The sequence below is a fragment of the Moschus berezovskii genome, chromosome 6, assembly GCF_049115385.1.
Source record: "Moschus berezovskii isolate FMDL1 chromosome 6, NW_MosBer_1.0, whole genome shotgun sequence".
Classification (NCBI taxonomy): Eukaryota; Metazoa; Chordata; class Mammalia; order Artiodactyla; family Moschidae; genus Moschus; species Moschus berezovskii.
Window position 1 is genome coordinate 84,812,106 of NC_142465.1, and position 26,612 is coordinate 84,838,717.

A 26,612-nucleotide genomic window follows, 5' to 3' on the forward strand; every position below is an offset into this window, starting at 1 on the left:
GGCTTTCTTGTCTCTCCTTGCTATTCTTTGAACTCTGCATTCAAATGGGTGTGTCTTTGCTTTTCTCCTTTGCCTTTAGCTTCTCTTCTTTTCACAGCTATTTGTAAGGCCTCATTAGACAACCGTTTTGCCTTTTTGCATTTCTTTTTCTTGGGGATGGTCTGGATCACTACCTCCTGTACAATGTCGCAAACTACTCAGCTATTGCAAAGAACATATTTAAATCAGTTCTAATGAGGTGGATGAAACTGGAACCTATTATACACTGGAACCTATTATACACTGGAACCTATTATACAGAGTGAAGTATATCAGAAAGAAAAACACCAATACAGTATATTAACTCATATATGGAATTTAGAAAGATGGTAACGACGACCCTCTACATGAGACAGCAACAGAGACACAGATATAAAGAACAGACTTTTGGACTCTGTGGGAGAAAGAGAGGGTGGGATGATTTGAGAGAATAGCATTGAATCATGTTTATTACCATATGTGAAACAGATGACCAGTCCAAGTTCAATGCATGAAGCAGGGCACTCAAAGCCAGTGCACTGGGACAACCCAGAAGAATGGAAGGGAGAGGGTGATGGGAGGGGGGTTCGGGATGGGGGACACATGTACACCCATGGCTGACTCATGTCAGTGTATGGAAAAAACCACCACAATATTGAAAAGTAATTAGCCTCCAATTAAAATAAGTAAATTAAAAAAAGAAACACTGTAGATATATGTTAATTCATTTAGTCCTTGTAACAATCTTTGAGACATTATTGTGCCATTTTATGGATAAACAAAAGAGGACAGAAGAGATAAAATAATATGCCTAAGGTCACAGGCTAGTAAGTTATTGAACTGGAATTTTAGCCCATGAAATCCTGGCTGCAGTGTCTGTGATCTTAACCACCCTATTATGTTTCTTCTTAAATATCAGTTTATGCTTTAAATCAATTTAGAGGTGGTTTAAAGTTTTGGGGCTAATCCTGAGGTGAAAGTCTGAAAGTGAAATTCCATCAGTGAAATTCTTTGCCCCTATTTTCTAGGATATTTTAAATTTAGTAAAACTTTATATTTCAGTAAATGTTAATTCATTAAATAAAATGATTTCTCCTTTGAAGGGTAGTTTAGTTCTGTGGTCAGGATTTTTCTGCCTCTCCCAGCTATCTGACTTTGGGTAAATTATTTAACTGCCTCATCTCTATTTCCATATCTAGTAAGTGAATAATATTGTGAGGGTTAAATGAGATACAGACAGTAAAGCATATAAATACTGCTTACAGGGGGAAAAAAGCACTGTTTACCCTTTAAGAATTAGTCATTATTATCTTTTTGTGAGAATTTTTGGTCAATAAATTTTAAAATTGAAATCTCTATGTCTGGAAAATCTGGTAACACGTGGGATTGCTCTTGAACCTTTTCTTTCCACGTCCCCTCTGTTGCCTCTTATGATAGGAAGTGTTAGGAAAAGCTGAATGAAGCATTAATTTTCTTTCTCAACAAATATTTGAGTGCATAGAAATGTACTGGTGATATAAGATTGATGGAGACAGATGTACTTTTTAAAATTTTTTAATTGGAGGATAATTACAGTATTGTGATGGCTTCTGCTACACATCAATATGAATCAACCATGGGTATACACATGTCCCCTGCCTTTTAAATCTCCCTCTCATCTTCCTCCCCATCCCACCCCCTAGGATGTCACAGAGCACCAGCTTTGGGTTCCCTGTGTCATACAGTAATTTCCCACTTTACATATGGTAATATATCTGTTTCAATGCCACGCTCTCAAATCATCCCACCCTCTTTCTCCCCTACTGTGTCCAAAAGTCTGTTCTCTGTGTCTGCATCTCCATTGCTGCCTATAGATAGGTACATCAGAATCTTTGTAGATCAGATGTACTTTCTTATGGAGCTTACTAATTGTTGGCTAAAAAGTTCGTTTGCATTTTCCCATAAGATATTACGCGGAAAGATCCGTCTTTTTGGCCAACCCATAGACAAGAAAAACATTTAATAAATAATTGTTGCTGCTGCTGCTGCTAAGTCGCTTCAGTCGTGTCCGACTCTGTGCCACCCCATAGACGGCAGCCCACCAGGCTCCGCCGTCCCTGGTATTCCCCAGGCAAGAACACTGGAGTGGGTTGCCATTTCCTAAACGTTCTTGACAGAAGAAAATAAAGAGGTAAAGAAAGACTGCACAAAACGTGATGAGAGTTTTGGAGGAATGATACATATAGGGCTGTACATGTTAACTCCTGCGTGAGATTCGTTCTGCGGTCTCCAACTTTTTGTATGCGTGCCTATGCGGGTGTGTACGCCCCTCTCCGTCGCTCAGCGGAGTCCTACTCTCTGCGACCCTATGGACTATACAGCCTGCCAGGCTGCTCTATCCGTGGAATTTTCCAACCAAGAATACTGGAGTGGGTTGCAACTTTCTACTCCCGGAGATCTTCACGACTCGGGGATTAAACCCATGTCCCTTGCGTCTCCTGCATTGGCAGGCTGATTCTTTACCAGTCGCGCCAGTTGGGAAGCCCCAGGTTTCCAAACTGGTAGATTACAAATCCCTCCCTGGAGAAGTTACTTCCGTATCAGCCAAATGGGTATAACTGAAATATATTTAAATCTCTGTTCTGTTTAGCCACACCCCTTTAATTTGGACCACGCCTCTTGATTCACAGAACACGTCGTCAGCAAAGGGAATATCGCGAGAGCTCTACACCAACTCCGTGTTGACGTTTTCAACGGTGGTAGTGGCTTCTGTTCTCGCGATATTTCCGGGTAAATGGGAGCCCGGGCGACCCGGGCTTCTGTGAAACATGGCGGTCGGCTGGGACCGTAACACAAGGTAAAATACTGAAACCCCGCCGGCTCCTGTTCCCTTGCTTGCGCCAGGGCTGTTCAGGGCATGAATGTGGTTAAAGTAGTGAGAGCCAGTTATAGGATTGGTTCCCGGTCTTAATTACTGTTTTCTGGAGAACGGGCCGGACCTGGGAGCCGCTCTACCTATCTTCCCGGGGGCGTTACTGGCAGGACCCTGGGCAGCTCTGCGCCGGGAATCTCCTCTTGCTCTGGTCCAGTGTTTCTGCGCTGTCTTACAACTTGAAGGAGTTTAGGTACTTCCCCGTAGCTTCTGACCCTGGCCCATTGCTTCTTAGAGCGCCCCGTGCCCCGGTGGCACCTCCCGTCAGAAGGCGAGGAGGGTCCCGCGTAGTGAAGACCTGCCTGGTGGCGTCCGGGTTTCCCGGGTGTCTGGCTTCCATCCCCGTTCAGACAAATACCAAATTCTTCGCAGCAAGTTGCTCTCTGTCTGAGAAAGACCTAGATCTTCTTAGCCTCTTCTCGGGAGGTTCGCGCACCGCTTAGGAAAATGAGAAAGGGGTTAGGGTAGGACGAGATGCTATAGGAGAGAGAGGTTCGAGGGTAAGTACTTTTCTGAAACCCTCGAGAGTTAAGAAACCCTCGTTAGGTAACAGTCAACTCGTGGTAGAGAATACCCTTGGGTATTGGTAGTATATAGAATTAGTAGGTCATTGTTTGAGAAAAGGTGTTCTTGTAACTTTTATATTTAGGGTTTAATGCTCTCAGGACAACGCAAAGTTACATAATATCTGTTAAAATGTTGCAAGACGGGCCTTCAGAAGCAGTGAAAGATACAATTAAAAATGGGATTTACTTGTTTGCAATTGTATTTAAATATTTCACTGTACTCTAGTATACAGCCATTATAAAGAAATGAATCAGGTTTGTTCACTGAAGGGTCTAGTAGGTATGTTTGTTTATTTAATTTGTTTATTGATATCTCCACACTGATGGAATTATTCCAGGTCTCTTAGAGGAAAAACATGAAAAAAAGAAATTTCATGGTTTTCTTTGGGGGGAGACGAGGGATTGAATTTCTTTCTTTGTGATGGTAAAATTCAGTCACAGCTGATTGTTATAATTGAGGGTACAAATCATAAAAATATACCAAGCTTTAAAGTCTCAGAGGAAATTAGTACTGACTTGGAACAATAACAGCGAAAAAAAAATTAGATAATGATAAATTTCCTTGAGGGTTAGTGATTTAATTGGATGAAATGGTGAAACTTATTTTTAATAGAAGTTACTTTTTAGGCAGTGTATGCCTGCTACAAATCGTTTTCAACAGTTTTTCAATATTTATTATGATTCTGCCTCTTAATGTCCTGATGGATAAATTAACCTCTTTGTGCTTTAGTTTCCTTATCTGCAAAATGGAAATAATAATACCAGACTCAGAAGGTGGGTGGTGATGCTCAGTGTTCGCTATTGTTAATTTTTAATTTTTGTTTTCTATCTTCTATACCTACTCACAAAATGTTGCTTTTGTACTTAGCCAAAATATAGAATGAAGAAGATGCTTTTTAAAGTAATTTCTTTGATTCCAAAATTGATTATACTTTTCAGTCTATATGATTAATTTGTGCTTAAGCTCCATCTTCCAACTGCTTCCTTTCTTAAGCTGTTGCTGCTGCTGCTGCTAAGTCACTTCAGTCGTGTCCGACTCTGTGTGACCCCATAGACGGAAGCCCACCAGGCTTCCCCATCCCTGGGATTCTCCAGGCAAGAACACTGGAGTGGGTTGCCATTTCCTTCTCCATCTTAAGCTGTTATCCTCTCTTTAATTACTAAGTTACAGATTTCTTCTTTCTACTACTTCATGCAGTCTTACTACAGTCTAGGTCAGTGACCTCGTGCCTTGGTAACCCATTCTCCTTGCTTTTGAGGACCTTCATTCTATTGTCAATAAATTTCATGTGTCACTGACCTTTTCTTCCCATTTTCCTTACTTTCTTAATTCAATTGTGTGTGCTTTTATTGAGTAGTTCCGTTCCATTCTGTCGCTCAGTCATGTCCGACTCTTTGCGACCCCGTGGACTGTAGCCTACCAGGCTTCTCCGTCCATGGGATTCTCCAGGCAAGAATACTGGAGTGGGTTACCGTTTCCTTCTCCAGGGGATCTTCCCGACCCAGGGATCGAACCCAGGTTTCCCGTATTGGAGGCAGACGCTTTACCTCTGAGCCACCAGGGAAGTCAAACCTTGCTTCACCTTGTTATTAGGTGCATCCAGCCTGTGTTGCCATCACTCTATGCCTCTCAGCTTTTATTCTATCAATTTACATAATCCTCAGCCTATTCATGGTATTATCAACTAATTCAGATACTCTTTCCACCTTCCTGAAGTCTTTAACAAATCTCAGCTATCTTATAAGTCTTTGCATTTCTTTTGAAAATTAGACACACATTTATCTAATGACTCATTTTTATCTTGATTAAAAACTGTGAGGTAAACCATTATGTCTCCATCCCTCCTTTTAAAATAAAATTATAATAGATAACTGTGAGAAGTTGAGGATCTTTTCAAATTTGTCACATAGCTAGTAAGTGCCTAGAAGAACCCCAAGTGTTTCCAGTCACAGAACTCACATTTATACTATCTTATTTGCTTCCAAGTAGAGTTGACTCACTGGAAAAGACTCTGATGCTGGGAGGGATTGGGGGCAGGAGGAGAAGGGGGCAACAGAGAATGAGATGGCTGGATGGCATCACGACTCAATGCACATGAGTTTGAGTGAACTCTGGGAGTTGGTGATGGACAGAGAGGCCTGGAGTGCTGTGATTCATGGGGTCGCAAAGAGTCGGACATCACTGAGTGACTGAACTGAACTGAACTGAAACATTTTTTAAGCATATCACTTGGAAGGTTATTAGATTTGCTTGAATTATGTTAGTGTAAATAATTGTAATTATTTAACATTTTACTCTATTGTAAAAGTTTTAAAGTAAAAAGAATGAGTACTTTTTTGATATCTAGTGCTGTAAAGTGAAATTAAGTTTTCTTTCATAAATTTTTTCTTTTGTATTCTAATGCAGTATTATCAGGGAGAAGGCAATGGCGAGCCACTCCAGTACTCTTGCCTAGAAAATCCCATGGATGGAGGAGCCTCGTTGGCTGCAGTCTGTGGGGTCGCTAGGGGTCGGACACGACTGAGCGACTTCACTTTCTCTTTTCACTTTCACACATTGGAGAAGGAAATGGCAACCCACTCCAGTGTTCTTGCCTGGAGAATCCCGGGGACGGGGGACCCTGGTGGGCTTCTGTCTATGGGGTCACACAGAGTCGGACACGACTGAAGTGACGCAGCAGCAGCAGCAGCAGCAGTATTATCAAGTGGCTTAAATTTGCAGATAAGTTATGGTTTTGTTTTTCATTTCTGAAGTTCAGTGGCAGCCTGGATAGGATTTGTTCCACCTCCTTTCTCATTCTTGTTAATGACTTGTGTTAATTTCACAGGGCTGACTTAGCAAATTACCATCTGCCTGGTTAAAAAAAATAGAAATTTGTTTTTTTTTAATTCTGGAGGCCACCAGACTGAAATAAAGGTGTCAGCAGGGCCATATTGCCTCTGACAGCTCTAGAAAGTGTCTGTATATCCTCATATGACTTGTCATAGAAGCACTAGTCATTGGATGTCTGACTGTCTGCCACCCCATGGACTATATACAGTCCATGGAATTCTCCAGGCCAGAATACTGGAATGGGTAGTTTTTCCCTTCTCCAGGGGATCTTCCCAAACCAGGGATCAAACCCAGGTCTCCTGCATTGCAGGCGGATTCTTTACCAGCTGAGCCACAAGGGAAACCCTCATTGGATTTGGGGCCACCTTAATATGGTATGATCTCATCTTAACTAGTTGTATATATGAAAACCCAGCTATTTTCGAATAAGACCCATTCACAGATACCAGGGATTAGGACTTAGATATATCCTTTTGGGAGGCATAGTTCAGCTCACAACAATGCATATGTATTAACCAATTAAACATTTTTCATATTGTCAAGTATATGTTAAAAATAGATGTTAACTCATAAAGTGTGAGTAGCAGGAGTAAATTGTGCCTTCACAATTCCCACCTTCCTGCCTTCCTTCTTTTCTTCCTTTTTGTTTGAAGAAATAATTAAATGTAATAGAGCCATAGAAGTGTCATGAATTCTGTATTTTAATTTTGGCAAAGCATCTGATAGTCTCATTGTATTCACATGGACACAGATGATGAAATACTGGCTGTGTGGCATTACTTAGATTGAGTGTTGATAATATGTGCCTATGTTCCAGCATGAAAGTTGGTTTCATATTTCTTATGCAGTTTTTCAAAGCATTGTTTTCGTCTCAGTTGTTATCAATGACTTAGTAGAGATTACGTGTTTTATTTTTTAGTATACACAGCAGTATAGGAGAGAAATTGAAGATATGGTACTGGAGATTGTCAAATTATGGCTCCTAAATTTTGTTAACCAGTACAAAACATATATAGAAATCAGGGAAAGGGGCTGGACTTAAGGGCTAATATATAATTGCAGTTTTTAATTTTGGGCTGAACTTAAGGGCTAATGTAGAATTGAATTTTTTAATTTTATTAAAGAAAGACATCCAAAAACAAAACAAAAACTTTCTGCTTTCTCATTCCACCAAAGAAAGGATATTGGCACCTTAAAAAAAGGAAAGGAAGTAATTTCAGAGTAAAAGTCAGATTTTTTAATTGAATAAATTTAACTTTAAAAATTCTTATATTATCGTTTTTTTCATTTAGTAGGTACAGATTAGAAACTTTTGTGACAGAATGGCAGTCCTGTGGCTCTGGAAATCACTGATCTAGGGTCTTTCTAAATGTGTTTTTGAAAATGGCTAACTGAGCTGGATGGAGAAGCAAATACAGTGGGAATGGGAGCAGTGGAACTGCATGACGGGGAGGAATCCAAGGGATTGAGCACACAGGGAAAGTGAAGAGTAGGTTTTTCCCTGGTCAAGAAATTAAAGAACTGCAAGGATAATTGTTTCTGCTCAGAGAAGAAAATTAGTGTTTTGGGTATTAGCAGCAGAGCAATTTTAAATTCGAGCTTCCCAGGTAGCTCAAATGGTAAAGAATCTGCCTGCAATGTGGGAGACCTGGGTTCGATCCCTGGGTTTGGAAGATCCCCTACAGAAGGGCATGACAACTCACTCCAGTAGTCTTGCCTGGAGAATCCCATGGACAGAGGAGCCGGGTGGGCTGCATTCCATGGGTTCACAAAGAGTTGGACAACTAACAGACACACACACAATTTTAAAAGTTCAGAGGAGCCAAAATGTGACCTTCCTTGTTCACACGTGGCTTTTTATAGAATTAAGATGGAAATGATTGGAGAATAAATGTTATGCTTAAAAGAGTTATCACTGTGAGTGAGTGCCTGAGTGTCATAAGATGGCAATGGGATGGGGAAGGAGAGAAGTATAGACCCGGGTTTGATCCTTGGGTTGGGAAGATACCTTGGAGGAGGACATGGCAACCCACTCCAGTATTGTTACTTGGAGAATCCCATGGACAGAGGAGCCTGGTGGGCTAGTCCATGGGGTCTCAAAGAGTCGGATACATGATATGAAAGTTAGCTATAATTCTGTATCGTATGTGTGTTTCTGATTATTAGAAGATAGACTTAAAAAGGAAAGAGATGGTCAAGAAATCACGTTGAAACCTGCTACTTCTTTACCTGTGAGTCTCAGAAGAGAAGTAGGATTCAAAGAGAATTGCCACTAGGAGAATGTCAAGTTTCATAAATAGCAGGTAGAAGGCTTGCTTTTAGAAAAACTAGAATATCAGATGACTTGTTCATATCAAAATAGTGGCTCTATAGAGCAGACTGGCAATTTTTGAGGTGGAATGCATTTCTTGGGTGTAGGTTAGTGCTGAGGTAATAAGAATGAGATAAGAGCAGCAGAGTGGCAGGTGCTCAAGTGTTGAATAGATGTCTGAGGGGAAGGTGAGACTCCCACCAGTTCACCAGGAACATGGCCTGTTGTCAGCTTTTCTATCCTGGGTCAGGCTGTGGAATTGTAGAAACTAGAAATGGGAGAAGGAGATAGCCAGTGAGTATACTAGTTAGATGATTAAGGGAGGAGTACTGGATAGGCTGTATGAATTATTAGAGTGTTGGTAAAACCACCTACTTGCTTGCCATATCTCTATACTTAGATTCGATTTATAAGAAAACATTTGTAAGGCTTATTAAAATATATAGAATGTTTAGAAAATAAAATTCACAGTTTTATTCTTTTGCTAAACAATGCTGTAGCTGCTATGAGCCAACCACTGTTCAAGGTGCTGGGGATATACTATAGTGAATGAAATAAGAAAAATTTCTTTTTGTAGATCTTGTATTTTTGCATATTTATCTAAGTATGGATGTTTTGATTGGAAAGCTGTGCTATCATGAATGTTAATAGGTAATTTCCCACCTTCCTTCTTTTCTTCCTTCCGTAAATATTTATCAAGTAACCTCATGCGTATCGGAGATACAAAGACTTAGTTAGACATGGTCCTTGCCTTAAAATTACTATGGAGAAAACAAGCAGGTAGAAATAATGTGATAAAACTACAGTGTTCTAGGAGCAAGTGCTGTAACTCATGTTTGAGGTCATTGAAGGTTTTTCCTTCTTGAGAGAGATGTTTAGACTGAGATTTGAAGAAAGTTAGCCCAATGCAGAGGTGGGGTAGGAGGGGGAGGATGTTTCTAGTAGACAGAATAGTGTGTTTAAGGAATAGAAAGTGATTTAGTGAGATTGGAACTAAGACTTTGAGAAACTGGGTTTTGAAGAGAGGTAAGCAGGGTCCGTGTTTTCAGTGCTTTGTAAACCACATTGGGATAGATAGATTTCAAACTCTTTAAATGTAATGGAAACCTATATAAATATTTTAAAATGAAACTTATATGATGAGTTTTATGTATTATATTAAAAATATTATTGATTGTCATATAGAGAGTGAACTGAGGGTTTGAAGATCGTTTGAAACAATGCAGAGAGAGATTATGGCAGCTGAGACTAAGATCCTAGTAAGCAATTTCTCTGGGCCTGGAAAAGTTAGAATTGCGAGAAATTTAAGAAGAGTTTAAGGATGAAATCCATGTTTCTAGCTTGTGCATTTGGATGCATGTGTCATCATTAATTTAGGGACACAGGAGGAGAAACAGGTTTGGTAGGATGAAGTGTTTATTTTTAGGCATGTTTACTCTAAATTGTCTTTCCAATGCTCCAATAAAAATGTAATAGAGGGCAGAATGATAGTCATGTCTGCAGAAAGATTTGGACTGGGAATAAAAATTTGAGAGGAATCAACGTGTTGATGGAAATGGAAGGGATGGGAGACCACTTGGGGAAAGTGTGGAGGTTGAGAGAAAGGCCTAGTGCAGAATCTGAGAGGAAGAAGAATCTGCAAAATAAGCCAAATCAGGAATGTAGTATTACCTCAGCCAAGGTATGAGACTGTTTCAAGAGGAAAAGAAGTGATGAACAAGTGAGAAAATGTATTTTCTCAGAAGCAAAACTGAATTAAGGCCAAAATTGTCCATTAGATTTGGTACTAAGGAAATTGTTGATGACCTTGCTGAGAGCAAATTTAGTTGAGAACCGAGGAATTAGTCTCAGGATATGAATGGTGACAACTCATTCCTTTAAGTGTCATATCTTTTTGCCTTTTCGTACTGTTCATGGGGTTTTCAAGGCAAGAACACTGAAGCGGTAGCCAGAGATCTGTACAGTAGTTGAATTGGATTTGAGCTTACTTTCAGAGTTTTGTTTTAAAGTTAAGCGTCTTGAACATATTTATTATTTAACTCCTGTAGGAGAGAATGAGTAGAAATTTGAAAGATGAAAGAAGGATCAGTCTTGGTGCTATTATAGAAAATAAATTTAATTACTGAGTTGAACAAACATGAGGAGCCATGGCTTATGCTTAATAAACCCTCAAGCTTAATTTACATCTATCGTGGGAATCAAACTCTGTCTTCTTTTTTGTCTACATGTTCTTTTTTTTCTTTGGAAAACCATCTACATGAAAACCAAATTATAATCTGAAGGCCACTTTTAAACATGGAATCAGCAAGGGGAGTTAGTTTATAATAGCAAATGAAATCAGCCCTTTAATGCAGTCAGCTTCACTTTAGGGCCATGGTTCCGCATGGACTGATTAAGCAGTGGCCCTGGTTAGGGCCTGCTCTCTTTTGGGCAGTGTTTGTGATTCCTGCCAGTTTTTACCTCTCTGGGCTCCTTTTTCTCCATGAATACTCTTTCTATGGTCTATTCTTTCTGTATTAATACTATTTAGATTTTAGATAAGTCTTTCTGCTTTCTTCTAGACACTGTTTTTCTTTTAGTGACTTCTACAAACAATAGAATTTGACTTATTCTATTAGGTGTTAATTTTATCAATACAGCTTTGATTTGGGTAATGCTTATAGTATCACCTATAATATTTATATAAATCAGTCATATAAAATTATATAAATATTTGTGATTTCAGTTATTTTATGGCTAGCATATTTTAGATATAGTTGGCATACTGATCAAAAGGAGAATAGCAAGCAGTCAATTTTTAAATAATATTTTTATTATAAAAATAGATGTAAAGTTCAAAATTTTGTAAAGAGAACAGAATTCTCTCATGATCTACTTAAAACATTTTGTGTGTAGGCTTTCAGTTTTTTCCCAAATATCTTTTTCTTTGCCTCTCATAAAATTGGAATATGGCCTTCTAGTCTTTTCTTAATGTGTTACGAGTATTTTTGTACATTATTGTAATTTTCTTTTATAAGATTTTCAGTGCTTACTTAGATTCAGAACTTTTAATTCACTGAATTTGTATATTGGATATGAGGATTTTGTGAAATACCCTCATAATGAAATTTTTGTGCACAGCACATATATTTTCCTTAGGATACATTCCTAAAAGAGGAATTTACTTGGTGGAAAGAGGAGTGGTGAATATTTATGTTGTTGTTAGCAATATATGAGCATGTCTATTTTACTTCATTGTCATCATTTAATGGGAATGTGTTATTTTTATGTGTTTTGTTAATTTAACAGAATAACCATTTTAATTTGTATATTCAAATATTACAAATATGATTGAGTAGCTTTTCACATTATTTGGCTGTTAAATGTGTTCAGTTCAGTTCAGTCGCTCAGTTGTGTCCGACTCTTTGCGACCCCATGAATCACAGCACGCCAGGCCTCCCTGTCCATCACCAACTCCCGGAGTTCACTCAAACTCATGTCCATCAAGTCGATGATGCCATCCAGCCATCTCATTCTCTGTCGTCCCTGTCTCCTCCCACCCCCAATCCCTCCTAGCATCAGACTCTTTTCCAGTGAGTCAACTCGTCGCATGAGGTGGCCAAAGTATTGGAGTTTCAGCTTCAGCATCAGTCCTTCCAATGAACACCCAGGATTGATCTCCTTTAGAATGGACTGGTTAAATGTGTTAGTGTGTGTAAATTGCCTATCATTAGTACTTTTTGTCAGGGTGGGAGTGGAGAAAGGATAGTGTTAAGCTTTGTTTTCCCCTTGAGGAGGAATGAGAATGTTAAGTTGTTCCAAGGACATTTGTCAGTTATCTAAAAATGAAATCAACCCTTTAATCTTTCTGAAGGATGCATTTATTCATTTTTTTTATTTCTTAGCATGACTATATGAAAGAAGAAGAAGGTTTTCCTGAAGATGAGGCGACTGAATCGGAGGAAAACCTTAAGTTTGGTGAAAGAGTTGGATGCCTTTCCAAAGGTTCCTGAGAGCTATGTGGAGACTTCAGCCAGTGGGGGCACAGGTGAGTATCAGTTCAAATCAAAACTGCTTCAGTAAGTTCATCTTCTGAGTTATCATGGTAGTGAGATGGGGGGATTGAAGGAATGTCCCTGCGGGAGAAGTGTATGCATACATATAACTCATTCACTTCATTGTATAGCAGACTCTAACACACTGGAAAACAGTTATATACCAATAAAAAAAAATAAAGAAAAAGGTTAAAAATAAACTTTTTCCTAAAAAAAGAACTTACAGAAATGTCGCTGTGAGGAAGAACTCATCAGTGAACTTTAAACTCATCAGAGTAACTTTATAGCTGGTCTGTCCTCATGTCACACTATTTGCCTTAAATTTATTCTTCTGTATATGCTTTTTGGCATCCAACCCAGTGCAGCCTATGCATTTAGCAGTGTTTATTAAAGCATAACTGAACAAATTAATTCAGTTATACTGCTTTGATGCTCTTGAATTATTATTAAGATTTTTATATGTAGATAGAATTGAAGTTATTTAATGATGTTGAAACTGCCTTGGTCTGTTTTGGTTAAGAATAAGTCACTTTAACATCATAATAAAATTCTTAAATTTCACATTACTGAAGAAAGGTAGCATAGGGTAGTAAGTTAAGAGCTTAGACTTTGGAATCAGACTGTCTGGATTTAAATTCCACCTCTGCCCCTTCCTAACTACTTGATCTTCAGGAAGTTACTCAACCTGTCTATGCTTTAGTTTCTTCTTACACAAAATGGGGATGTTATCAGTGTTTACCTGGTAGAGTTGCAGTAGCAATTAAATAAGTTAATATTTACAAAATACTCAGAGCACTGCCTGGTACAGAGAGAGATATTTGTTAAATAAAATAAATTAATAATGAAATATATCAGAAAAATATGTCACTATAACAGTATTTACTGTAACTTTTTTCTATGTGAAGAACTAATAGAACAATATATTTCTCATAAGGTTTACTTTTCATTTGGAAAAATTTATAATACATTGGTTGCTATTTCTAATCTCCTGTGATTAACTTTTGTTAATGAACATAGTACAAGTTCTTGTTACACCGTCCATTTTAAGTGTTTTTTGTCATAGTAGATGATAGTTCTTTTTCTTTTAATTAGATCTTTTAAAATGAAGTGAAATATTTGGGAGATTTCCAAGTAGATAGAGTTTTATCTATCTACTTTGGTAAGTAGAGATGGATATTTGACTTTCTGGCACAGATTGTGAACTCTCAAGATCTAAGAAATTAGGCTGTTTTTTTGTTATTTTAATTGGACTACAGCATGGATACCATTTTTGATTATGAGGGGACTACTTTCAAATTTGTGTTGTGAAACTTATGCTTACTTTCATCATTTATCATATCTGTGACACTGCTGTTTGTAACAAGGTAAAAGTTTTGTGTCTTTGTGTAATTTTGACAGATCCATTTAGTGAGAAATGTCCTTAATACTGAAGAAATAACATGCTTTCTCAATAATGCAAATGTTTGTGTTTATTAAATATTCATATTTAAGTTGTTTTGGAAAAAAATTTATAATATTTTAAGAAAAATATTTTACGGTATTCATTTACATGGCAGTCACATTAGGGTATTCTTTGTTAATTTTAACCCAGTTTCCTGCTGTTTACCTTTTAAAAATTGTTTTAATTCTCTCTTTTTTGTTGGTTTCTCAGTTTCTCTAATAGCATTTACCACTATGGCTTTATTAACTATAATGGAATTTTCAGTATATCAAGATACATGGATGAAGTATGAATATGAAGTAGACAAGGATTTTTCTAGGTAACTGTTCTTATTTTTTGAAACGCTTTTAGATTTAAATTGTTCTGAAAATAACGTTTTGATTTTTATACATAGTTTATTTTAATTCTGAAGAAATAGTCCTGAAAAATTCTCATTATGCATTAGGTAAAATATTTTAGAATCATTTGAATACTGGTTAAATTATAAAGGAGAGGTTCTCTGATTGTTTATACAGTTGTTTAAAAAGGTTAGGAGAACAGAATGTATTTTTCCTTAGAAGTTGAAAAGATGGAAATTGTTTGATGTTTCGAGAACTGCTTACTCTTTAGATTTTGAAATATCTTACTGATCTGAGTGAGCTGGAAAACAAATTATGGTAACACTGTTTATATTTAAAGCTTGATTGTGTATAAACTATATTTTAAGGTAAACATCACTTTTAAACCTTTGAAAATAATAGTATCTTAATTAGGAAACAAAACATGCTTTATTCATATCATTTGGATTTTTTTAATTGATTGAAGATAACAGGTTTATAACATGTAGGTTGTACTAGATAGCAGGAAACGTTTACTTCTCAATTTTAGTCCCAGATCTGCCAGTTACTTGGTGTGTGACTTTCGAGAACTGACTAAATCTATATCTGCATGTGCTTCAGTTTTCTTTTCTGTAAAATGGGGATAATATTTATATTGTTTTCCTCTTTAAATCAATGAGAATTCAGTCAACATTTGTAATAAGCCCTGTGTAACCCTGGGCAAGTCATATAGCTGGCTTCTTTTGGGCCTTAGTTTCGTGATCTGTAATGTCAATATTATTCTTCATGCCATTAGTTTTTAAGGAATTTGTCGTTTTTTCTTATTTATTTAATTTTTTAGCCCCAATGAAACACTTCTTATTCTTTACAAATGAAGTCATGTAGTTCACCTCAAGTGTAGTGGGGATGCCCAGAAGCCTGTCCACTTGGCTTCATCTTCTGGTTCCTATAAAATCTCTTGAGCCTAATCTCCAGGGTTATTTAAGTACAGTTTGAACTCTAGGCAACTTTAAGACTACATGGAATTGTAAAAATCCATACTCTCTGTTGAAACCAGATGAAAATTATTAGGGTGAAAAAAAGTTTTGATAGGAGGCACGGGACAGACAGGGATACTAATTGTACTTATTCTGTTATTCTTGGTCCTTAATTCTTTTTGAAAATTAATTTGATTTGAACTGATCATTTGAAAATAAGACATTGGGTGAGTCTTTTATAAAAGGCCATGCAAAACTTTAAGAATCAGATTTCTATTTTTCTAATAATTTCGGTACATTTATTTTGAGTCACACAGACCTAGTTTCTAGTATGCCACTTCAGTGGTTATCTGGTCTTAAGCGAGGCATTTATTTATACTTCTGTAAACACCATTGCTTATCTGTCTGAAGCTGTCCATTTTATAGGTCCATGATAAAGAATAAAGATTGTGGTGTTTGTAGCATATCAGGCATAATGCTGGATGTATGGTATTTACTTGATAAGGGAAGAAAGACTTTCAATTCCTACCTTTTGATTTTGAAAGTTTTATGTTCTTTAGTCACATAGTCTATTTAAGATTTATGTAAACAGAGGTTAATACTTTTTTCTGAGTTGCTTAGACTTCTCAGTTGTAAACTTGCCATTAAATTATACTGTGTTAAAAACTTGTAAGTCAGAATGGCTTTTGGAATAATTACAAAATAGAATTTTTACTTTTGAAGAGCCTTTGTTTTGGCCATATGAAATGCTATACCAGTTCTAACTGACATATTCTGTATGAAGTCCAAGTTTTTCATAGATCAGTTGATTTTTATTGCTCGTGTTTTGTTGATCATTTAATAGATTATAATGTTTCCTTTTCATTTTTTTAGCAAATTGAGAATCAATATAGATATTACTGTTGCCATGAAGTGTCAATGTAAGTACATCTTTAACTTTATGAATGCATATATAAATTATGGTTTAAATAATTGCTAGTAAAAAGTAAAAAATACTGGTTGCTTTATTTTCCCTTTGTGATATTGTAAAATAGTATTGTAGTGTTATTTAAGAATGCAAATAAGAATGTTTTTCTCCACAGCTTGTATTTTTTAAATTTCTTCTCCATGAAGAGATTTAACTTTTACATTAGTATGATTAAAATGGAAGAAAATTGGAGGAGATTTTGATAAATCACTGTTCTAATTTCGGTAAATTCTGTTTGGAGGTGTTTCTTGTTTGGAGTGCCAGTTTTTACACCCCACTTCCACAAACATATCCTGTCAGTGTTTCAGTTTACAACCCTGTGCTTTTACTTTTGCACACAGATTCAAATCTTTTAAGTTAATGGTGTTGTTACCATTTTCTGTTTTCTTCACTGGCTTCACTTAATTATACAGGTAGAAGTGAAAAACTTTTTACTCCAGATAGATAACTGTTTGAATCAGTATTGCTCTCAGAAATGAAGATGCTTTTTCATCTTAAATTGTATGGTAAAGTACTGCTTGAAAAGTAGAGACCAAGAATTCAGTAATTCAGACAAATTTTTTTAAAGTTGTGAACTCATATCCAATTAAGGAAATTAATTTCTAAAAGATTTCATCTAAATCTGTTTCCCTTTTCCATTTATATTTTCTTATGTTAGTGGTTTTTAAGATAAAAGAAATATTTTGTATCTAAACTATTGAGTTCGTGTTAATACTGAATTATCATATTTTGGTTTATTATAGATGTTTGAATACCATTAAAATTTTACCCTTTTCAAAATAAATTTTCCCTATTTGTTGACTGTTTAAATGTCATCAGTAGCTTTGCTTTAAGATTTTTTTAATCTCTAAAAATTATTTTTGTCATTAATATTTTGTTTAGCAGCCATTTAATGCTGTGATTAGGTTATTGCCAATTTTTGCAAAGCTCTTCAGTTCAGTTAAGTTTATATTATTGTTACTGTGAGATTCCAAGTCATCTTTCTTACTGAGTAAAAAGTAGAAAAAGCATTATTAATTTTTGGAGTTATTTCCACCGAAACTATATAATACTACTGTTTTAACTTGAATAAATGAGCAGTATAGGAAAGTGATCCTACATATTCGTGAGTTTTCTATTATTCATCTTAATTTGTTAGTTTATATCACATAAAGTTTGGTTCTGAGCATAGAATATAAAACTTCTAATTTTTTTTTAATGCAGATGTTGGAGCAGATGTATTGGATTTAGCAGAAACAATGGTTGCATCTGCAGATGGTCTAGTTTATGAACCAGTAAGTTTGATTCACATGTCGTTTTCAGTTGTATGCTTTGAGGAATTTTTCCCTTGAAAACAGTTTTGACATTTGCTTTTAGTTTTGTCTGAGCTAGTTTTTTAAAAATACATTTTCTTGATTCAGAAGTCATATATGACAATGTAAATCAACTATACTTCAATAAAAAATAAAATAAGAAAATAAAAGTGATACATATCCTTTGTAAACAGTTAGGGGAAGAAAAAAGTTATATTTGATACTAAAGCCTTGAGATAACTATTGTTAGCGTCTGGATAAACCTCTATAACAATAACCTTGTACTTATTTTATATTTTTTGTTAATTCTTCCTAAGAGTTTCCTTATCTCTTTTATACAGTTGCTAGAGTGATGACATTCATTTTTTTCTGATGATTTAGAAATTCTGTGTCCAATTTGTATTCTTCTTTTACCAAATTTAAGTCCTTAAAAATGTCTGAGCTATATTTCTTGTATAATCAAGAATGAAACAGTATCTAAGAGGAGAATTTTATATGCATTTACTTTTTTCACCTACCTTCACACCTTCATTTCCCAGACCCAGTGAAATACTGACATTGTCTTATCGTTTTCATTGCACAAGTTGTGTGTAATAAAATTAATTTATCAGAAGACACCAGAACATTACAGGGGCAGATATCACATTACAGGGGCAGGTAATAACAGGTCCTGATCATAACTAGGCCTAAAGAAGCTTTAGAGGAGAACATACAGAACTCCCAGCTAGTTTGCCTGCTGGCTACCCTGTTGGCTTTGTGGTACTTATGTTTACTCATGCATTCTTGAGTTGTTTTGTTTACCATTGACAGTTGTGAACTCTCTATAAACAAAATTGGAAAGTGAAGACTAAAGGTGATGGAGGATTAGAAGTAACTGAATGTGTGGAGGAGAAAAAGGAAGCCCTTAGGTTAGTTTTGATTACCAAGTTATTTTTAATCGCAATAAAATGTATTTATGCCTTTTCATACACACTTTTTAAATAAAGTTTTCTAAAGAAAAAGTAACTTTTGTTAGTGCCACTCTGAATCTCTCTACTTCCTAACTCCTCTACTCCACTCAAAGAATTGGTATCACAGTAATTTTTAATGAGGTTCAGTTCAGTTCAGTCCGACTCTTTGCGACCCCATGAATCACAGCACGCCAGGCCTCTCTGTCCATCACCTACTCCTGAAGTTTACTCAAACTCATGTCCATCGAGTTGGTGATGCCATCCGGCCATCTCATTCTCTGTCGTCCCCTTCTCCTGACCCCAATCCTTCCCAGCATCAGAGTCTTTTGCAATGAGTCAACTCGTTGCATGAGGTGGCCAAGGTATTGGAGTTTCAGCTTTAGCATCAGTCTTTCCAATGAACACCTAGGATTGATCTCCTTTAGAATGGACTAGTTGGATCTCCTTGCAGTCCAAGGGACCCTCAAGAGTCTTCTCCAGTTACCTTATAAAGTCAGGTACCATGTTACTGCATACTATTGTCTGGAAGTGTAGATGGTGATTATTGTCAGGCACGTTCACATTTACATTACATTTCATACTATTTTAGGAATAATTGTTCAACTTTCACTGAGTTTTACTGCTTTTATTTTTTACTCTTCTTTGTTTCTTTATTTTTGTTTATCATTTTTTAAGGGACTTTTTGTGACTTCTTTATCAACAGAAAGAATATTGGGATGGACATGTACACTCAGCTATATTTAAAATAGATAAACAACAAGATCCTACCCTATAATACAGGGAGCTCTACTCAATGTTATGTGGCAAGCTGGTTGGGAGGGGAGTTTGTGGGAGAATGGATACATGTGTATGTATGGCTGAGTCCCTTTGCTGTCCACTTGAAACTATCAGAACATTGTTAATCGGCTATAGTCCAGTATAAAATACATTTTTTTTAAGAATATGTGGATTATATTTTGTGACAGACTGCCATTCTGTTATTCCGTTTTTCATACATGTAAAGTTGGCTGAAGATTCTTGCTTTATGATACTTGCACTCAAAACTTTGTAGACATTCCTTTATTGCCTTCTGGCACAATATTTTTTTCCTTGTAGGGAATGTATTTATCTACTTACATGCTTTCTTTCCTTTACTTTTGAAATTCAAATATTTATCCTATATATCGAAATGTAGATCTCCTTTAGTTGTTTTTGGCTTCTGGTGGTATTAGTGATCTGAATTTTTAAGTCTTTTTTGGTTGTTGGTTTGCTTTAAAGATGTTCAGAATAATACTTTTGCTTCTGCTTTTAAAGATTCTTATCAAATGATGTTGACTTTGCTGGAGTGGGTCTCAATATTTTATCAATTCCTGTATAAGATGCATGGCTTGAACTTTGCCTCTGACTTCTGGATCAGTCTTTTTTTTTCAATGCCTTCATTATGTTTTAAAATTCAGTGATTATACTTCCCACCTCTAATGTATTGCAGATCACTCCATTTTTTCTATCTTCATGATGTTAAATCTCATTGAGAGATAATTAGAAAAACTTTTCTTCTTATTTTTAGAAATGGTATCATAAAGGAAAATTAGGCCTTGGACCTCGGATTGACCACGTCCTTCAAATTAGTGAATCTTTTTTGTCTATTTTCTTGTTCTTCTTTTGGATGGGAAAAAACTGATTGAGAGTTGAAGTAGACTGTTATGTCAGTTCCCTTTTCCTCCCCACCCCCATTTTTTTTTTCAAACCTAAATGAAACAAGAAGGATATATAGTTTAGATATGCTATGTTTATTCTAAGTAAAATTAAAGCTTCAGATGTTTTTGAAAAGAAAGGAAGAAGTCACACTGAGTTCAGGATGGCAGAGTACTTCACTAGGGCACCACAATATTTTTTCCATGTTTATTTTTTGATAGGTTAAATTTAGCTAAGGTAATTCCTTTTTTGTTTAACTGGTGTGACTGTCCTCAGTAACAGGCATCTGTGGCAGTAATTTTGCTTAATTTACATTACTGTCCAGGTCACACAAGCTGGGAATAATACTGCTCTGGAATGCAGTGTCTGGCATTGATTGAATTATTTAAAGTGGTCTTAGGATGGACGCTGTCTCTTCCTCAAGTGTGTTATTGTCTTTTATCACCTGTTTCCCCTGTTACTGTGAATTGGCAATTTAATTGCTGCTTACATGAACTTTTCTTGTCTCATGAAATTAATTATGTGTTGGGCTGTTTTCTCAATTTAGTCTCCCTTGTATACTGGCTTGAATGTTTTTAAAAATTTCCAGCAGTTGAATGCTAATTTAAAATAATTCATAACAACGATATCGTTTGTGTCCTCATTTTTCTGTTTCTTTGAACATTGTGAGGATTTGAGGAAATATCATCTTGAGCTTATCCTCTGAAATTTATTTATGTTATTTTCTAGCAGTCTTTCCATATTCTGAGTGTCTGTTACTCTTCACATTTATTAAGTCTCTGATTTTTTTTTTAATGTGTATTTTTTCTGGATAGCTTGTCTCTCTAGCTAGATGCTAAACTCCTGAGAAGAAATTGCTTTTTTCTTTTTTTATAGCTCACAAAATGTAAAGCATAACGCATTGCGGATATTAGACTCTGATGGATATGTTAGAATTATGTAATTGTGGCAAGATCATTTATTATTCCATTGTAACAGTTTCTGCCATTTCTTCCAATCATTTGTAAATAGGAAAGTTTTATTTTAACTGTCATATAATAAAAGTCATGTCTTAGTCATAAAGCTAGAAACTTAAAAATATGTATACTTCTTATATGTATACTTAAAAATTGTATACTTTTTATAAGTAATTTTTAAAATGTTTAACAATGTTTCTGGTAAGTATTCACTCCCTTGTCCTAATTTATATTAAAATATTTGAGAATTATTATTAATGTAAAATTATTTGAGATAATTTTTACTTGTTTTTAAATTTTCACTTGTTCTTTTAATATGAAGTCTGAATATAAAAACTTAATTCTAATAATTTTATAAGTTTCTAAACCATGATCACATTATACTATGTGATAGTTATTATTTATTTAAAGAAAAGAACCATTTTTAGGGATGTGAGAAAGTGAGAAATCTGAGAATTGGGCTTATTGAAAAAAAGTTTTTAACCTTTTGAGTTATTTTTTGTATATAAAAGAATAATAACAAACTCACAAGATTGTTATGAAGATGGAGATAATAATTTAAGCAGCATGTGTCCTAGCACAAACCCTCTCTGTGGTTCCTTACCTGCTGTGTTAATCACTATGTTGAGCTGTTTGGGGATACCAAAGGAAAAATAACATAGTCCCTGCTATCAACAGTTTTTTTCACAAAGTAACTGGGGAGCAGGTGCATGTAGCCTCATCTGTTTGCCTTGGTGTGTTTTTTAGATGTTAGCATTTTCTCTGTGTGCCATGGTGTGAAAAGGTTGCAGGAGGAGTAACCAAAGTTAATTTCATTGTAATCAGGAAGAGGGGGGCAATTTAACCTGGAATAAATGGTGTACAGAATTTAGACTGACTTTAGGGTCACAATTACAGGAGAGGAAAGCTCCAGGTTAACATAATTGAATACCCAAAGGCACAGAGTTAGAGCTGTTTGATGGAATGAGGGGTTAAGACCAAAGATTTGTAGAGAGAGAGTAGTAGGTTAGGGCATGTTATGGAAGCATGCCCATAATAGTAATGATGCGTTAGAACGTAGAATTAATATGCCTAGTTATGAATTGTCTTTATAAATATCAAAGGTGGACTTGCTATTGGAAAATTAAATTTTGGGTATTGCCACAAACCATGAGAAGCTTGCCTTTTTCCCCTCTGAGTCTACAAAATAACAAAATTTGTCTTTGAATTGATGAATATAGTGCCTAGATAACATTTCTTGAATTACTCTTTTTTGGTTAATACATTTGGGAATTACAGTGACATTGTTTAGCTTGTTTCAAAACTTGTTGATTTTATCGTGGTGAAATACCATGATAGAAACGTAGGCTTTGGATGCTTGAATACTATACCTAAGCTGTATGAGTTTTTCATTTCTTCTTCTTTTTTAAATGCTTAAGTTTCTTGCTGGCATCATTTAAATGATTTTAAGCCCTTAATTACCATTTTGTACATGTGATAGATAGCATTGTATCCATTCCTGTAAATGTAGGTTTCTATAACAGGAAAATATTTGCAGTTAGTAAAATTTCTGTATATTACTTTTGAGTATAAGTATCATATATTTAAATGTATTAGTTTGACTTATAGAAGATTAAATGTAAATTATGAGTATTTGTTTTTAACAGCACTATAAATTTGTTCCTTGCTCAAAGAAAGTTGTTTTAAATTATGATATTAAATCTGGGAGAAATTAACAGTTCTAATGATTATGTTTTTCTTTTTTTCAGGCAATATTTGATCTTTCACCACAGCAAAGAGAGTGGCAGAGGTAATAAGTAAACAAAGTATCGTGGTTCATAGATCTACGAAAATCTACGAAATCTACGAAATCTAGATCTTGCTTTGCTTATTTTGTCTACTGTGAATTATTTATAGATTTCTCTAGGCATTTGTTTGAATGAAATATTAGCAGAATATAGTATATAATACAGTCTTTACAATTTCAAAAGTTTTCTCCAATCTTTGGAATGTCATATCTTTTCTCTAATCCACTTTGAACCATAAATACATTTTATTTTACATTTAAAATTGTATTATCTATTTAAATATTTTTAAAAGCATATATGATCAAATTTGAATATAAAGGATATTAAGTGAAAATAGAAGCCTCCTCATCATTCTCTAAACCTAGTACCACTGACGAGTGCTAATAACCAGTTTTCTGCATGTGGCTGTATTTGCTTATGGTACTTTTTTCTTAATATAAATGGGGTCATTCTATACATCTGTTTTATAACTTGCTTTTTTCCAACTTATATTTTTACATCTTCCCACTTAAGTATATACAGTGGTATATTTTATTGACAAACTATAATAATTTTTGGATACTTATTGATGGGCATTTAGATTGCTAATATCAATGCTCAGTGAAAATTCTTGAATCTAATTTCTCATGTGAATATATGTATATATTCCTTATGTACTTGTGTTAATATATGTATATACAATTTCTAGAAATTAAGTTTCTCTTTTAGAGAATATTTAATGTTTTGATAAGTTGTCACACAAGGAAAAAACATTTATAATGATGAGGTGGTGGTTGTTAATTAAACTTATTATGGTAATCATTTCACAGTATATATGTTTATACCTTAATCTTATATGTCATATGCCAGTTATACCTCAGTAAGATTGGTAAAAAATTTTGGTTCAGTTCTAGATAATGCCAAGTATCTCTCCCAAATAGTTTCATTTATACTCCACAGCTATGTGAGAGTACTTGTTTCTTTAACTTCACCAACAGTGGGTATAATCAGACTTTTTAAAAAAAATTTTGCCATTTTGATGGGTGAAAACTGGTACTGCTCTTTTAACTTAGCATTTCTTTATAAATAAGCCGAATATCTTTGAATTTTTTTTCCCCCGTTTGTGTTTTTGTATGAAACTCCTTGTTCATGCCATATGCCCATTTTGCTTGGTCATTGGGTTTCTTCTTACTACCATTAAAGAATTCTTTGTATATTAAAGAAATTACTTTGTTATGGTAAATGGTTACTACATCCCCTCTCTGTCTTTTCTTTTTGGTTTCTAGGCTGTGTCTTGTGTTTAAAAAGGCATTAACTAATTTAAGATTATTAAAAATAAACTTTTTTGCTCGTCCTTTTCTTTCTTTTTAGTCCCTAAGTATTGGTTCATTTCAGATGCCTTTCTCTTTTAATTTCTTTCATCGTTTGGAGAGATTTTAAAATTAAAGTTGAAACAAATGTAGTTGAACAAAATAACTTAATATTAGGTGTCTCTGAGCTTCTAGTCCTTTTAGTAGAGAGCTGTCCAGGCATGAAATGTATTACTTTATTCTAGAAATGTTAAACGTTAGAAGTCTGCTTTCAGCTGGAATTTTATTCATTGTTCAAAGCTAGTAATAAGAGAGACAAGATTGTGTTTTTACTATTAAAATTATAAATATGTTCCAGCATACAGTTTTCTATTTTCCATCATAGTACACTTTTTCATATCCCTTCAACTATGGAATATTAGCTCGGGTATTTACTGGCCTATTTGAGACACACACACACACACACACACATGGTTTACACACACACACACGTGGTTTACACACACACACACATGGTTTATACACACACACACGGTTTACTTACACACACACGGTTTACACACACACACGGTTTACACACTACCCAAGCACTAAAAGTTGAACTCTGGAAATATGTGACATGCAAAAATTTGAAGGTTTCAATTTCTGCTGGCATTAGATATTAAGTTTTTGGTCTCTGTATGTACATATATCTAAAAATGAAATCTGACCTCTTAAAGCTTCCTAAATTATTGTGTTCTGCTTCCAAACAAGTATTTGTGAATAGACTAGAGATGCCTAAGGCCTCACAACCTGAATGATGTGCATACCAAAATGTTCTTTTCCTACAGAATTTGCTAAAAGATATTTAAGTTTTCTTTCAGTTGTTCTGCTTTCTTAAATATTTAGGATCCCAGCTAATCTTTTTCCTGAAGTAGTAAATCTCAAACTCTGGACATAGCCTTCCAATCAGGAAGCTATTTATTTGTACTGATTTTACAGTGTAAACATTACCTTTTATTTTAACTAGGCCTATTTTACCAATGTCCTCAGTGGGTGATGCATATGTATTTTATCTTTATCTCTCACTTGCCCTTCTAGAAAATGTTTATTATTATATCATGATAGGATGTAAAGTATATTCTGATTTATATTTACTTCTTTAGTCTTTCCCACCATCACGGTCTTTCCAGTCAGTCAGTTCTTTGTAACAGGTGGCCAAAGTATTGGAGCTTCAGCTTCAGCATCAGTCCTTCCAATGAATATTAGGACTGATTTCCTTTAGGATTGACTAGTGCAATCTCCTTTTAGTCCAAGGGACTCTCAAAAGTCTTCTCCAACACCACAGTTCAAAAGCATCAATTCTTTGGTGCTCAGCTTTCTTTATAGTCCAACTTTCACATCCATACATGACTGCTGGAAAAACCATAGCTTGGAATAAACAGACGTTTGTCAGTAATGTCTCTACTTTTCAATATGCTGTCTAGGTAGGTCATAGCTTTTCTTCCAAGGAGCAGGCGTTTTCTAGTTTCATGGTTGCAGTCACCATCTGTAGTGATTTTTGGAGCCCAAGGAAAAAGTCTGTGACTGTTTCCATTGTTTCCTCGTCTATTTGCCATGAAGTGATGGGACCGGATGCCATGATCTTAGTTTTCTGAATGTTGAGTTTTAAGCCAATTTTTTCCACTCTTCTCTTTCACTTTCATCAAGAGGCTCTTCAGTTACTCTTTGCTTTCTGCCATAAACGTGCTTTCATCTGCATATCTGTGGTTATTGATATTTCTCTCAGCAATCTTGATTCCAGCTTGTTCTTCATCCAGCCCAGAATTTCACATGATGTACTCTGCATGTAAGTTAAATAAGCAAGGTGACAATATACAACCGTGACATACTCCTTCCCCAAATTTGAACCAGTCCGTAGTCTCATGTCCAGTTCTAACTATTGCTTCTTGACCTGCGTACAGATTTCTCAGGCAGCTGGTCAGGTGGTCTGTTATTCCCATCTCTTGAAGAATTTTCCACAGGTTGTTGTGATCCACACAGTCAAAGGCTTTAGCGTAGTCAATAAAGCAGAAGCAGATGTTCTGAAGTTCTCTTGCTTTTTCTGTGGCCCAGTGTATGTTGGCAATTTGATCTCTGGTTCCTCTGCCTTTTCTAAATCCAGCTTGAACATCTGAAAGTTCTCGGTACATGTACTGTTGAAACCAAACTTGGAGAATTTTGAGCATTACTTTACTAGAGTGTTACATGAGTGCAATTGTGTGGTAGTTTGAACATTCTTTTGCATTGCCTTTCTTTGGGATTGGAATG

The 26,612-nt window shown here is 35.5% G+C and overlaps 1 protein-coding gene across 1 annotated transcript in view; it reads left to right on the forward strand.

Moving 5' to 3' along the window:
- The first annotated feature begins 2,730 nt into the window (after nt 1–2,730).
- Nucleotides 2,731–26,612, forward strand: part of ERGIC2 (ERGIC and golgi 2) — a 39,271-nt gene continuing 15,389 nt past the window's right edge. The window contains exons 1-6 of the mRNA XM_055394132.2: nt 2,731–2,854; nt 12,524–12,666; nt 14,325–14,433; nt 16,282–16,328; nt 17,579–17,649; nt 22,996–23,036. Coding sequence (XP_055250107.2) covers nt 12,561–12,666; nt 14,325–14,433; nt 16,282–16,328; nt 17,579–17,649; nt 22,996–23,036 — 374 coding nt within the window. The 5' untranslated portion in view covers nt 2,731–2,854; nt 12,524–12,560. The remainder of the gene's footprint in view (nt 2,855–12,523; nt 12,667–14,324; nt 14,434–16,281; nt 16,329–17,578; nt 17,650–22,995; nt 23,037–26,612) is intronic.